The following is a 15,200-nucleotide window of genomic DNA, read 5'->3' as shown; positions in this document are numbered from 1 at the left end:
TGTATTAGGAGGAACCCAGGGCCAACCGCACCAGCATATGGTCTCACAAGGGGTCTGAGGATCTCATCTCGGTACCTAATGGCAGTCAGGCTACCTCTGGCGAGCACATGGAGGGCTGTGCGGCCCCCCAAAGAAATGCCACCCCACACCATGACTGACCCACCGCCAAACCGGTCATGCTGGAGGATGTTGCAGGCAGCAGAACGTTCTCCACGGTGTCTCCAGACTCTGTCACGTCGATCACATGTGCGAGTGAACCTGCTTTCATCTGTGAAGAGCACAGGGCGCCAGTGGCGAATTTGCCAATCTTGGTGTTCTCTGGCAAATGCCAAACGTCCTGCACGGTGTTGGGCTGTAAGCACAACCCCCACCTGTGGATGTCGGGCCCTCATACCACCCTCATGGAGTCTGTTTCTGACCGTTTGAGCAGACACATGCACATTTGTGGCCTGCTGGAGGTCATTTTGCAGGGCTCTGGCAGTGCTCCACCTGCTCCTCCTTGCACAAAGGCGGAGGTAGCGGTCCTGCTGTTGGGTTGTTGCCCTCCTACGGCCTCCTCCACGTCTCCTGATGTACTGGCCTGTCTCCTGGTAGCGCCTCCATGCTCTGGACATTACGCTGACAGACACAGCAAACCTTCTTGCCACAGCTCGCATTGATGTGCCATCCTGGATGAGCTGCACTACCTGAGCCACTTGTGTGGGTTGTAGACTCCGTCTCATGCTACCACTAGAGTGAAAGCACCGCCAGCATTCAAAAGTGACCAAAACATCAGCCAGGAAGCATAGGAACTGAGAAGTGGTCTGTGGTCACCACCTGCAGAACCACTCCTTTATTGGGGGTGTCTTGCTAATTGTCTATAATTTCCACCTTTTGTCTATTCCATTTGCACCACAGCATGTGAAATTTATTGTCAATCAGTGTTACTTCCTAAGTGGACAGTTTGATTTCACAGAAGTGTGATTGACTTGGAATTACATTGTGTTTTTTAAGTGTTCCCTTTATTTTTTTGAGCAGTGTATATATATTTTTACAACTGGCCCATTTAAGAATATAGTTGAGTAGCCCTGGACAAGAGATTATATGCGACATAAACCTTTCATGTCCAAGAGACATGTTACTCAATTATAGGTTTATGTGCAAATGTTGCTTTGATGAAAGTATTTGATAGATGCTTCAAATTGCAAGGAAGACTTACAGTAGGCTATGGTTTTAATCTGACACATCAAGTACTTATTGATTATTAATGAAAATTAGAAGAATAGCGTAATAATAGAGTTGTATACAAGACCTACCATCTCCAGGTCTTTCATAAGATTCCCAAATATTAGAATGGGTTGTGGACCAGGAGGAACGTTTTTGGGTCTATTAACCTTTCGGAAGAAGATGAGGAGGTAGATGCATATCCACACAGAACAAACGAACACAACATAGTTGTTGTTCAGACCCAACCAGTGACAGCACACTGCGCTCCTCTTCTCCTAAGTGACAGACATGGGTGTACACGCATGCGCACATTTGCACAAATGTGTGTTCTTGTACACAAGCAGTGTTCTTGTAAATAGAATTTGCCATCTATAATTCTATATTTATTACACAGTCATTGTCACTAGCGTGACCATCGCTTTTTTGTCATTACCACTCTGATTTTCTCCATGTATGCGATTTAATGTCTATAAAGCCATGAGTATGCAATAAAAAAAGTCGTAATATCAGACAAAATAGGCACCACATATTCTCATTTTTAATTTCCTGGTACATGAATTGCAATTGATTAAGAATTTCTCAAACTGTACAATCCTAAAGATTTAGCCTAAGAATATCCTCGAAAAATGTATTATATTATTTGACTGTAAAATTAAAAGTAGTTAGGGCATGTAGAAAATAGAACTGTCCCTAAAAAAGGGCCACATTTGCAGTCTAATCCATAATAAACAAACATCTACCAAGCTATCTTGTGATTTAGCATATGTGATGAGGTAATATCTAATATTGCGAAAAGCTTTGCTAGCAAGTTGACTTTCTTGTCAAGTAAAACGATTACAATTTATAGTCTACGCTTTTCATAGTAGCTCATGTTTTGCAGGTGGCCCCTTGGCTTCACAAACCAAACCATCCCAGCATACCTCGTGTGTCCAACGGCCTCGGACCGTACGCTCGATTAAATATTTTGCAGGCCTTTTTTTAAATTATCAGGTCAATAATCTGGACCGGACCATATTGGATTATCCTACAATTAGTACCATGCAAAGCATTTTATATAGATAAATCTCACTTTAGCACGGCGAATGAAAAGGGGTTTCTAGCTAGCAAGTGAGTTTGGGGCCGGCTAGCTAACGTTACTGTTGTACGGATTCGAACAAGAATTCCTAATCAGATGGAGCTGGAGTCGGAAAGAACCGAATTTGGAGCTATGGGAGACTCGCTTCAACCCCAAACCCCAAGTCGACACGAGAAGAGTCTAGGATTGCTTACAACCAAATTTGTATCTTTGCTACAAGAGGCCAAGGATGGAGTTTTAGACCTGAAAGCAGTAAGCATGCCTTACTCTTTGTTGTTGGCACGCGGATGTAAATGTAGCTTGTGGCTAGCTACCGTTAGTAGTAAATCTAATTCAAGGTTTTCGCAAGCTAACGTTAGCCATCCGCGTGATACGTTGGGTCAAGTGTTTTTTTTCTGTTTATGTGTTTGAATAGTTCAATTTTCCCGTCCACTGAATGTAGGAAAAGTTGGCTAGCCAGTTGCCAAGTAACGTTACTTCAACTCCTCCTCTGTTGAGGTCATTGGTTGAGGTACTAAGCAGCAAGCTAGCCAGCTAACTTTATATATTCTGCCCCCTGCAGCCGCAGTGAAGACAAGCACGCAAGGCTGCACATTGTTGTTATGAACTGGATCTGGCAAAACAGTTAAAACCGAACCCGGTTCAGAGTCACACACCCTTTTATGTAGCTAGAAAATCAATCAATCCGCAAGTCACCATTATCATGGTTTAAATTATGCTGACAATATGTTAGGTTTTGTTTGGGCTGGGTGTGACTGACCACAATAGAATATATGTCATCCCATAGCAGTAATGAGGATTAACCCATCGTAGTTATCAGCACTAGCCATATGTTTATTGCTGTAAGTGCTTGTTGAACACAAGCGTGAAAGAACACTCAGTTATGTGTAACTTTGAAGCCCCATGAATAGCTAAGCTTCCTCGACGTTATAGAATCTACCAAGCTATTTGTTTTTAACTGTGGATTTGTTCAATGGACCTCCAAACTGCTCTACACCGATGTATAAATAACATTGACCGCTCTTTCTCACCCACAGGCAGCAGACACCCTAGCTGTAAGACAGAAGCGCCGCATCTACGACATCACCAATGTGCTTGAGGGCATCGGACTGATCGAGAAGAAGTCTAAGAACAGTATTCAGTGGAAGTAAGTCAAGGACATGGCGTTATGGGCTCTGTTAGTAAATCTTGGGTGGCACCCTCTCGCCATTCAGAAACTACAAGTGTGCTAGCTGTCTGTTATGTAAGTGAAGTCAGATAAGGAGAGGTGTCTTAACTGTGTTCCTACCAATGCCTTGCCGTTGACTGTTGTGTGTGTTATCCAGAGTCATATATTTAGAGAGTTGGGCCAATGGGGTTTCTGTCTGACCATTTCGAGAGCGCCACTTTTTCAAAATCTAGTTTTCAAAATCTATAAACATTTCCAGTGAAAGTAGATATGCAAATTGTTGATACCACAACACGGTACATTTATTTGTGATACCTGTTTCCTGTCCCCAGGGGTGTTGGTCCTGGCTGTAACACACAGGAGATAGCCGATAAACTCATTGATCTGAAGGCAGAGCTGGATGATCTGGACAAGCGGGAGCACGAGTTGGATCAGCAGAGGGTCTGGGTCCAGCAGAGCATCATGAACGTCACAGACGACTCACAGAACAGCCCATATCCTTAACTACAATCCCTCTGTCTAGTAGTCACTAAGCTTAGCAGATCTAGCGTGTTAGTTACTAGATATTTGTATTTATTTATTTCACCTTTATTTAACTAGGCACGTCAGTTAAGAACAAATTCTTATTTACAATGACGGCCTACCCTGGCCAAACCCGGACGACGCTGGGCCAATTGTGCGCCGCCCTATGGGACTCCCAATCACGGCCAGATGTGATACAGCCTGGATTTGAACCAGGGACTGTAGTGACTCCTCTTGCGCTAAGATGCAGTGCCGTAGACCGCTGCGCCACTCGTGAGCCAAAATGGGTTAAGGTACACCCCAAGATGCTTTAGATGGTAGTGATTAGATTTTTAGCTCAATACTTAGCTCTTAAATTCATGTTGCAGTAGTAAATAAACTCTTGGCCCTTAACACAAGCACACTATGGCTTATGTAAAACACGAAGACCTCTGTAGTGCTTTCAAAGGTATGTTTCTCTCTTATATTTTTCTGTTCTTCAATTCCCTTTTTGTTCTACCAATTAAAAAAAAATCCCACTCACCCCATCTCTGGCCTCCACAGGTGACACTCTCCTAGCGATCCGCGCTCCCACAGGCACACAACTGGAGGTGCCCATACCTGAGTCGGTAAGTGTTTGTACTGTTAGACCCAACTACTCTCCCCTTTCTGTCTCACCATCCTCTGACCAGGGGTCTCCAACTTGGATTCTGGCGAGCTGCTGGTTGTGCATTGCCTGACCACACACCTTGAATTTAATTCCTCTTCTCTATCGATTGCTACATACATTCAGTCTGAATCTGCTACATACATTCAGTCTGAATCAGCAATCCTAGAAATCGTTTGTGTGACTTCAAAATGGGCGTTGTACAAAATAAATCAATCAGCGATTGGATCGTCTCCAACAAATGTAACCAATCAGAATATCAAAGTTGATAAGGTCATTATGTAGGCTGGCTCTTGCCCAACCTTTCGGTATCTGGGACCAATCAGAACGGTCAGAATGTGTTCGCATTCTAGAAATCATAGCAGGAGGAAGGCAAATCTAGACTCACTGTGAAGAAGAAACTTCAGTTTGGCTGGAGTGATGTGAATGGTTGCCAGCCAAGGTTGTGCAGGCTTCTGTTCCAGCCTAGCACTAATTCTACTTAAAAAAATAAACGAATCGCAGTCTGGACAACGATTTATACAATTATATGAATCAAGTGTGTCAGTGCTGGGTTGAAACAAAGGCCTACACGCAGCAGCTCTACAGAATCTGAGTTGGACTTCCCTGTGCCACAACCGTCTGACTGAGTGATTGTTGGCAGGTACTGATTGGACAGAAGAAGTATCAGATCCGTCTCAAGAGCTCAGCAGGACCCATTGAGGTTCTCCTTGTGAACAAGGACCCATCCAGCCCGTCTCCAGTGGTACTGTCCGTCCCCCCACCCGAGGACATGCTCCAGAGCCTTCCAGTGCCTGCTGCTGCCAACACAAAACCGGCACCTACTGCCCCCTCCCAGCCCAGCCAGCCTCTGGCCCACTCCTCCAACCCCAGTCCTGCCACACTCTTACCTGCCTGCACAGCTACTTCCAATCAGGCAGTCACCACTGCAGGTACGTTTTGCTCTTTATCTGAGCAACGTAGTTATTACGTGTATGTAGTGTAGAAGTGAAATTGCAGAAAAAGATGTCACTCATATCACCATCATTCTTTTACAGTGTCCAGCACACTGACTGTTTCCACACCCACTACAAACACAAATGCCCAACCGACTCCCCTGTTGGACACCCAGCCTCTCCAGTCCTCTGCCTCATTGGATGGCTGCTCTTCTTCAGCAGTCTTTGAACCAATCAAGGCTGACCCCTCAGAATGTAAGTGTCATCTGCCGTTTCCCTAAGATCATGATGCTTCTCTATCCTGCTGCAAATTCATACAAGTGGGATAACGCATAACTACTAAATATACATCAGAGTCAAGGTTTATTTAGTGTGTATACTCTTTGTATCAATCGTTTTTGGGAGTTGTTGAGTGAGTGACTAATGTTTTCCGTCTTCTGTTTGTAGTGCTGTATTTCCCCAAAGAACTTTCTGACATGTTTGACCCGACTAAAGGTAAAGATCACCTCAAAATATTATGAAGTCTATTGAAGGAGTTGACATGTGTAACCACTGTATGAACATGCTATTGAAGATTATATCAATGTATAGACAATCATTTGAGATTATAGATACCAGAATAGATGTTGTATATCTTTATTCTAACTCCTCATTTCCCATATATCTCCCTCTCTTTCACACCGTCTCTGAGTAGAGATCATGAGTGCAGACCTGTTGGAGGAGTTGATGTCTTCCGAGGGTAAGTTGACATTTATAAACTGGGTGGTTCGAGCCCTGAATGCTGATTGCCTGACAGCCGTGGTATATCAGACCATATACCACGGGTATGACAAAACATTTATTTTTACTGCTCTAATTACATTGATAACCAGTTTATAATAGCAATAAGGCACCTCTGGGTTTTGTGGTATATGGCTAATATACCACGGCTAAGGGCTCTATCCTGGCACTCTGCGTTGCGACGTGCATAAGAACAGCCCTTAGCTGTGGTATATTGGCCATATACCACACCACCTCAGGCCTTCTTGCTTAAGTATACAATTCTGCTGATGTGGATTTGTGGATCAGCAAAGATTTACTTAACCTATCACAGCTAAAAGAGGATTGTCTTTTAATTAGGCATGCACAATATATCGGTGAACATATAGGAATCGGCCGATATTTGCTAAAAATGCCAACATCGGTATCGGACCTATGTCTAGTTTAACGCCGATGTGCAAAACCAATGTCAAAGCTGACGTGCATACCTATATAACGTAGGTACATGACGTAATGATGCCACATAAAATGTTGCGCTACACGTGCAACACAGCATTCCTAACCTAGCCCACAATGTCTGCTGTGTGGATCGAGCAGTCAACAAGTCGAGCAGTCATTTGAAAGAGTAAGAACATTTCAGCGACACAACTCAAAGGCAAAATCCATTAAAGCCAAGATAATGGAATTCATTGCCCTTGACAATCAACCATTCTCTGTCATGGGTGATGTTGGCTTTCGCCGACTGGTCGAGCACCGGTACACACTACCAAGTGCGCTATTTTTCAGATGTTGCCCTACCGAAGATACACAGTAATAGCGTCACTGCTATTAGCTTCACAACATAATATGGAACGCCGTTTGGGTCTATGCGTGTCAAAAAAGATACACGTCAAATAACACTATTTGACACGTCAAATAACACAGTTCTATTATAGAATGTTGTGTGTTCTGAATTTGCACGTGCAAGCCAAGTGCCACCACTACTATCAGTAGCACTGTCAAAGCTGTACAAAAAAGGTCTGCAAACACCGGCCACAAACGATGTGTGTACAATACTGTGTTGGTAATAAAGCATTATTTGTTCAACCGCAACTTCTGGGGTAGCTTGGTACCTTGCTAGCACCAATACAACGAGCCTACAACTGCAGTCCTTTTCATTATTCTTAGCAATGATTTAGGAATCCTTGTGAGTAAGTATTAGCTAGGTAGCCACTTATTGTTAGCTAGCCAGCTACTTAACCCTGTTGCCCAAAGCTAACGTTATAAGCAGCCAGCTAGCTTCATCTGGCTAGTGAGGCTCGACCGGACCTGGTTATGTGTTGTGAAGCAAGCCACAATAAGGATTTGGCACAATAGTGGAATTTGCGGTTTGCCTTCAAAATAAAAGTACCTCTTTGAAAGTGGTGCAAAAGGTTAATTGGTGGAGTCTTTCCATATTTAGACTAGATAATGTTAAACAAATTTGGAATGTGAAGCAATGAAATTGGGTATCCGTCTACTCGGTGACACCCACAGAAGACAACTGAAGAGTTTACGCAAATATTAACGTTGTAGGTCTTATCGCGGGACTGTGACTGTGTGAAAGCACTTTCTCAGTTAGCCTATTGTGTGTATTGATATTCATATTGCACTGTACAGCTTTACCTAAGGATTGAGAATCAATGAAATGGGGTATCAGTCTACTCAATACTCAAGATATTTTTTATCACACTCCAAAACATCCACGTAGTATTGTTTTTCCTCAGGAATAGTGTTCAATACACAGGTTGACAATAAATGTCTCAATTCAGTTGTTTCAGAGTCCTGCATTAAGAGCTACGATGCTAATGTTCTCTGGGTGTCACTTCAACAGATTTGTCACATTAACAAATTATTGTCTTTTGTTGATTTTATATAACATTCCAACCTCATGATCTATTCAATACTGGCAGAATTCTACTATTTGTATTCATTTACATCACTGTCAATTACAAACTTTTATTTTGAAGGCTAACCGCAAAGTCAACAATTGTGGCTAATCCTTATTGTGGCTAGCTTCACATAGATGGGTCCGACCACCATTAATCAAATAAGAACTGTCTTATAAAGTAGGGTTATTTTAGATGATGACACCTAGCTATATAGTTAGCTAGCTAACTATAGCTACTGAAATAGATTGTCGTTTTGCTATGTTTTTGGGGAAGAACATTGTTTGCATCCATGAGCGAGCTAGCTAGCTTTTTTTAATGACCAGCACTGTAGGCGCGCGAGACAACTTTACCAGCATCATAGCATACGTATCGATGAATCGTTGTGATATATGAAATACGAGTGATAGTGTAATAACTACGTAAAAAAACTATGAATGCGTTAAATTATTATGTGACGTGCAGTCATATTCAGGTCCTGATTGTTCAACAAGCTTATTTGACACGTCAAATAGTGTTATTTGACGTGTATCTTTTTTGACACGCAAAGACCCAAACGGCGTTCCATAGAAATCCTGGTTGAGAACGAAACGACTGAACAAATGAACAACGAAACAGCACAGCAAGTAAGTGAAATAAATAGGTTTTGATTATTTTACTGGTAATGGGGACATGCGTAAATGCAAACAAAATAACTTTTTGGTCAGTGTGGTGTGTGTGTAACCTTTATTTATCTAGGCAAGTTGGTTAAGAACAAATTCTTATTTACAATGACGGCCTATCCCGGACGACGCTGGGCCAGTTGTGCACCGCCCTATAGGACTCCCAATCATAGCCGGATGTGATACAGCCTGGATTCGAACCAGGGACTGTTGTGACGCCTCTGGCACTGAGATGCAGTGCCTTAGACCGCTGCGTTCGTGTGTGTGTTAACTGTAACTGTACTAGAATGCTTAAAAGGCTGCACTTTTTTTTATATCGGTTATCAGTATCGTTTTTTTGGCAAGGAAAATATCAGGTATCGGCCAAAAATGGCATATCGGTGCATCACTACTTTTTAATCTCTTATTATGTCCCTCTCTCTTTCCTAGTGTTCTCTCCACTCCTCCGTCTGTCTCCCCCTCCGGGTGACCACGACTACATATATAACCTGGACGAAACCGAAGGCCTGTGTGACCTCTTTGATGTTCCGATTCTTAACCTTTGACCTCTGAGCTGAGTTCCCAAATATTTATTATGTAAGGAAATCTAAGAATCATTTTTACCATTTTCTATGGAAAAAAACAAATGTGTGATTCTATTTTTGGATCCTGGTGTATTATAAGATTTTTCTGTGTAAACAATTAAGTGTTTTGATGTCGTACCCAAATATTTCCACTAAACATTGGCAGCAAATGTTTGAGGGCGTAGTGGCTTAAGGTTAGATAAAAAGGGGTATAAAGAAATATAGTCCTCTCCAATCTGAACTGATGATCTCTCAGGTGAAATGCCTCGCATTCATGCTGACCTGTGATTAACTCTATTCCCTCCATCTATCTATGTTTGAAATATGTATGTAACAAACTGGCAACGGCAGTCATCATCACACTCTGATCCTCATCAACTCGGTGTCAACAGATTCAGACACCCAGGCAGCTGCATACACTCGGACAGTACGCACGAATGTGTACAGATACACAGCTGATCAAAGTTATGCGCTTTTGTTCTGTATATAGAGAATATTTATATTTTGTATTAAGAGCCTTTGTGGAGTTGTGTATAATGAACTACATGTGAAATACATTGAGACAGCAGTAGTGAACTAGGGTGCCAAACAAAGACAGAGAAAGTTGAAGTGTTTCAGATGTAGCTCGCATTGGATCAACTGCTACACGTTTATCATTCACTTTGGTCCCCTTGCCTTGTTTTGTCAGTATGTTTATTTCTTACTCATTTCATTCACTTTTCAACATTGTCTGTGGCTCTTGTTTTGTCTTGCAATTATTATGTATATGAATATTATTTTATTCAGTCTGTATGTAAAAGGAAATGTATTTTTTTTTTTTTACAGATACAGTAATTAGTTCCTATGAAGTAGGTTAGTGCTTTGAGAGCTGGTCTATAGTCTGTATATGTCGCTCAGAACTGTGTTCAATACAAAAACGTTCCTCAACATGCTTTCACCATGACTATGGAAACACAAATGTTGACTTTGTTCTTTTTGTGAGAGAATATTTATTTAAATTTTCCTTCTGTGTTCATTCTTGTTTTCATTTGTTCCCAGAATACATTGTTTCCCTTGTATTATAGAAGAGCATTTTTTATATATACACACCACTATATACACTACCGTTCAAACGTTTGGGGTCACTTAGAAATGTCCTTGTTTTTGAAAGAAAAGCCCATTTTCTGTCCATTAAAATAACATCAAGTTGATCAGAAATACAGTGTAGACATTGTAAATGACTATTGTAGCTGGAAACGGCAGATTTTTTATGGAATATCTACATAGGCGTACAGAGGCCCATTATCAGCAACCATCACTCCTGTGTTCCAATGGCACGTTGTGTTAGCTAATCCAAGTTTATCATTTTAAAAGGCTAATAGATCATTAGGAAACCCTTTTGCAATTATGTTAGCACAGCTGACAACTGTTGTTCTGACTAAAGAAGCAATAAAACTGGTCTTTAGACTAGTTGAGTATCTGGAGCATCAGCATTTGTTGGTTCAATTACACACTCAAGATGGCCAGTAACAAATACTTTCTTCTGAAACTCGTCAGTCTATTGTTCTGAGAAATGAAACCTATTCCATGTGAGAAATTGCCAAGAAACTGAAGATCTCGTACAACGCTCTGTACTACTCCCTTCACAGAACAGAGAAAACTGGCTTTGACCAGAATAGAAAGAGGAGTGGGAGGCCCCGGTGCACAACTGAGCAAGAGGACAAGTACATTAGAGTGTCTAGTTTGAGAAACAGACGCCTCAGACTGGCCAATAAAAACAAAAGATTAAGATGGGCAAAAGAACACAGACACTGGACAGAGGAACTCTGCCTAAAAGGCCAGCATCCCGGAGTCGCCTCTTCACTTTTGACGTTGAGACTCGTGTTTTGCGGGTACTATTTAATGAAGCTTCCAAAGATAACCCTGAAAGAGCTGCAACGCTCCACAGCGGAGATTGGAGTATCTGTCCATATGACCACTTTAAGCCGTACACTCCACAGAGCTGGGCTTTACGGAAGAGTGACCAGAAAAAAATAAGCAAACTTGTTTGGCGTTCACCAAAAGGCATGTGGGAGACTCCCCAAACATATGGAAGAAGGTACTCTGGTCAGATGAGACTAAAATGTAGCTTTTTGGCCATCAAGGAAAACACTATATCTGGCGCAAACCCAACACCTCTCATCACCCCGAGAAAACCATCCCCACAGTGAAGCGTGGTGGTGGCAGCATCATGCTGTGGGGATGTTTTTCATCGGCGGGGACTGGGAAACTGGTCAGAACTGAAGGAATGATGGATGGTGCTAAATACAGGGAAATTCTTCAGGGAAACCTGTTTCAGTCTTCCAGAGATTTGAGACTGGGACGGAGGTTCACCTTCCAGCAGGACAATTACCCTAAGCATACTGCTAAAGCAACACTTGAGTGGTTTAAGGGGAAACATTTAAATGTCTTGGAATGGCCTAGTCAAAGCCCAGACCTCAATCCAATTGAGAATCTGTGGTATGACTTAAAGGTTGCTGTACACCAGCGTAACCCATCCAACTTGAATGAGCTGGGGCAGTTTTGCCTTGAAGAATGGGAAAAAATCCCAGTGGCTAGATGTGCCAAGCTTATAGAGTCATACCCCAAGAGACTTGCAGCTGTAATTGCTGCAAAAGGTGGCTCTACAAAGTACTGACTTTGGGGGGGTGAATAGTTATGCACGCTCAAGTTTGTTTTTTGGGGTCTTATTTCTTGTTTGTTTCACAATAAAAAAAATATTTTGCATCTTCAAAGTTGTAGGCATGTTATGTAAATCAAATGATACAAACCCCCCAAAAATCTATTTTAATTCCAGGTTGTAAGGCAACAAAGTAGGAAAAATGCCAAGGGGGGTGAATACTTTCACTAGCCACTGTATATACACTGCTCAAAAAAATAAAGGGAACACTTAAACAACACAATGTAACTCCAAGTCAATCACACTTCTGTGAAATCAAACTGTCCACTTAGGAAGCAACACTGATTGACAATAAATTTCACATGCTGTTGTGCAAATGGAATAGACAAAAGGTGGAAATTATAGGCAATTAGCAAGACACCCCCAATAATGTAGTGGTTCTGCAGGTGGTGACCACAGACCACTTCTCAGTTCCTATGCTTCCTGGCTGATATTTTGGTCACTTTTGAATGCTGGCGGTGCTTTCACTCTAGTGGTAGCATGAGACGGAGTCTACAACCCACACAAGTGGCTCAGGTAGTGCAGCTCATCTAGGATGGCACATCAATGCGAGCTGTGGCAAGAAGGTTTGCTGTGTCTGTCAGCGTAGTGTCCAGAGCATGGAGGCGCTACCAGGAGACAGGCCAGTACATCAGGAGACGTGGAGGAGGCCGTAGGAGGGCAACAACCCAGCAGCAGGACCGCTACCTCCGCCTTTGTGCAAGGAGGAGCACTGCCAGAGCCCTGCAAAATGACCTCCAGCAGGCCACAAATGTGCATGTGTCTGCTCAAACGGTCAGAAACAGACTCCATGAGGGCCCGACATCCACAGGTGGGGGTTGTGCTTACAGCCCAACACCGTGCAGGACGTTTGGCATTTGCCAGAGAACACCAAGATTGGCAAATTCGCCACTGGCGCCCTGTGCTCTTCACAGATGAAAGCAGGTTCACTCGCACATGTGATCGACGTGACAGAGTCTGGAGACACCGTGGAGAACGTTCTGCTGCCTGCAACATCCTCCAGCATGACCGGTTTGGCGGTGGGTCAGTCATGGTGTGGGGTGGCATTTCTTTGGGGGGCCGCACAGCCCTCCATGTGCTCGCCAGAGGTAGCCTGACTGCCATTAGGTACCAAGATGAGATCCTCAGACCCCTTGTGAGACCATATGCTGGTGCGGTTGGCCCTGGGTTCCTCCTAATGCAAGACAATGCTAGACCTCATGTGGCTGGAGTGTGTCAGCAGTTCCTGCAAGAGGAAGGCATTGATGCTATGGACTGGCCCGCCCGTTCCCCAGACCTGAATCCAATTGAGCACATCTGGGACATCATGTCTCGCTCCATCCACCAACGTCACGTTGCACCACAGACTGTCCAGGAGTTGGCGGATGCTTTAGTCCAGGTCTGGGAGGAGATCCCTCAGGAGACCATCCGCCACCTCATCAGGAGCATGCCCAGGCGTTGTAGGGAGGTCATACAGGCACGTGGAGGCCACACACACTACTGAGCCTCATTTTGAGGCTGAGGCTCCCGAGTGGCGCAGTGGTCTAAGGCACTGCATCTCAGTGCTGGAGGCGTCACTACAGACACCCTGATTTGAATCCAGGCTCTATCACAACCGGCCGTGATCAGGAGTCCTATACAACAATAAGAATTTGTTCTTAACTGACTTGCCTAGTTAAATAAAGGTTAAATACTTTTTTTTTTTTTTTAACATAAAACCAAGTGGTCAAACAGGGAAATGGTTCCAATCATTTTCCACCACTAATTTTAGAAACACTTAAAATAGGCTTACCCTGGCGTGACGTTTTGATAACCATGTAAATCTCTCTCTGACAAAGTGACTTTTATCAATATATTCGACTCTATTTACTCTAAGATTCGAAAATGCTAATTTTCATCAAAGTAGACATTATGCAAAATTATAAATCCCTGCAAGCTCCTGCATGTCATCTCCAGCTGACCCCTTTGCTAACAGGAAATGTGTCAATTTAAAACTTGCACAAGACAGTTCACAGAATTGTCAATTTAAAGAAATGTTGCAAATTTATTCATAACTACATTTAGATAACATAGTTAATCCAGAGATGTTTTTACTTTTGCCTTGATTCGGCAGTCTCGTCCAGATCATCATGGCATTTGTATTTCTTTATGATAGCCACATTAGCAACTAATTAGCATTTACATTTTTGGGTGTAAATACAGGTGAATATATTGATAAAAGTGACCTTGTCCAAGAGGGATTTACATGGTTATCAAAACGTCACACCACAGTAAGCCTACACAGCCCTTATTTTAAGTGTTTCTAAAATCCCCTATGGGAAAAATGAATGGTGTAAAAACGATTGGAACCATTTCCCTGTTTGACCACTAGGTTTTATGGGTGTTATGATTCATACTGTGGTACTCTATACCTTCTTTTTACTGTCTATGGTCGACACACAGTGCTTCCTACAGGGGGCGGGTGACTAAACTCAACCCGGAACTTTGCATGGTCAATACTTTTTGGAAACCTCTCCACCTAGGCAGATAGGTTCTCCAAGATAGTTGGAAATATAATTCACTCGGATTATTGTCGTCCTCTCTAGGGAGAGATTTCAAATGCTTCCAGTCCCGATCTCGGCGCTTTCGCGAGGACAGTAACGTTTATTTTCAAACAGGTAGGAGCCAAATAAAAGTGCAACTCAACCAGATATTTTCTGTGATTGTTCGCTAAACTGTGCGAACGAGAATGAACAAATCTGTTTCGTAAACCTGATACAAATGGCCCCCGGGTCCCCAGTTCAGCATTACCTGTATCTTTTTAACGTTACCCGTTTCGTCCTTTTTTGTGTCTATGGCGAACTAGTAGGATAAACGGGCTGAGGAGCGTTGACATCATCAATAGTCAGTCACCCTAACTTTTATATATGAGTGAAACAACAACTCGAATCAACCTACATAATGAATAGTTTAATTCATTGGTGGGTATTTTTTTAAAGTCGTTTTCAGTGTATGCTAGCATGTGCTGTGAAATGGCTTACTGCAAAGAAAATAGTTTCCATTCCATTTTTGTAAAGTGTCAGGTAACAAGCAATCCTCAA

The 15,200-nt window shown here is 42.7% G+C and overlaps 2 protein-coding genes across 4 annotated transcripts in view; both read left to right on the top strand.

The window, feature by feature from the left end:
- The first annotated feature begins 2,091 nt into the window (after positions 1-2,091).
- Positions 2,092-10,906, top strand: LOC139584446 (transcription factor E2F4-like). Of its 3 annotated transcripts, none has more exons than XM_071416296.1 (11): positions 2,092-2,533; positions 3,319-3,428; positions 3,782-3,943; positions 4,376-4,419; positions 4,515-4,579; positions 5,261-5,549; positions 5,655-5,807; positions 6,000-6,047; positions 6,247-6,291; positions 9,310-9,456; positions 9,795-10,906. In XM_071416296.1, exons 1-10 carry the CDS (start codon positions 2,378-2,380, stop codon positions 9,423-9,425), a joined length of 1,188 nt encoding a protein of 395 aa, XP_071272397.1. In that variant the 5' UTR covers positions 2,092-2,377; the 3' UTR covers positions 9,426-9,456; positions 9,795-10,906. The 3 variants fall into 3 exon arrangements, with proteins under 3 accessions (XP_071272397.1, XP_071272398.1, XP_071272396.1); XM_071416297.1 differs by adding an exon at positions 8,767-8,844 and having other exon boundaries at positions 9,310-10,906; XM_071416295.1 differs by having other exon boundaries at positions 2,093-2,533; positions 9,310-10,906.
- A 3,681-nt stretch (positions 10,907-14,587) lies between these two features.
- elmo3 (engulfment and cell motility 3) overlaps positions 14,588-15,200 on the top strand; it is a 45,232-nt gene continuing 44,619 nt past the window's right edge. Inside the window, exon 1 of the mRNA XM_071416293.1 lies at positions 14,588-14,777. The gene's annotated coding sequence lies outside the window, so the exon portion shown is untranslated. The remainder of the gene's footprint in view (positions 14,778-15,200) is intronic.

Source organism: Salvelinus alpinus, chromosome 9 (genome assembly GCF_045679555.1).
Source record: "Salvelinus alpinus chromosome 9, SLU_Salpinus.1, whole genome shotgun sequence".
NCBI classification, from domain to species: domain Eukaryota; kingdom Metazoa; phylum Chordata; class Actinopteri; order Salmoniformes; family Salmonidae; genus Salvelinus; species Salvelinus alpinus.
The sequence above is the reverse complement of the archived record's forward strand: the minus strand, read 5'-3'. Positions and strand labels throughout refer to the sequence as shown.

What these genes read in the sequence shown, in the direction of transcription:
- LOC139584446 (XM_071416296.1), top strand. Translation starts at nt 2,378, where the DNA reads ATGGAGCTGGAGTCGGAAAGAACCGAATTTGGAGCTATGGGAGACTCG. An exon ending in AAGAACAGTATTCAGTGGAA is followed by an intron (nt 3,429 to 3,781) that starts GTAAGTCAAGGA and finishes TCCTGTCCCCAG; the next exon opens with GGGTGTTGGTCCTGGCTGTA. An exon ending in CCTCTGTAGTGCTTTCAAAG is followed by an intron (nt 4,420 to 4,514) that starts GTATGTTTCTCT and finishes TGGCCTCCACAG; the next exon opens with GTGACACTCTCCTAGCGATC.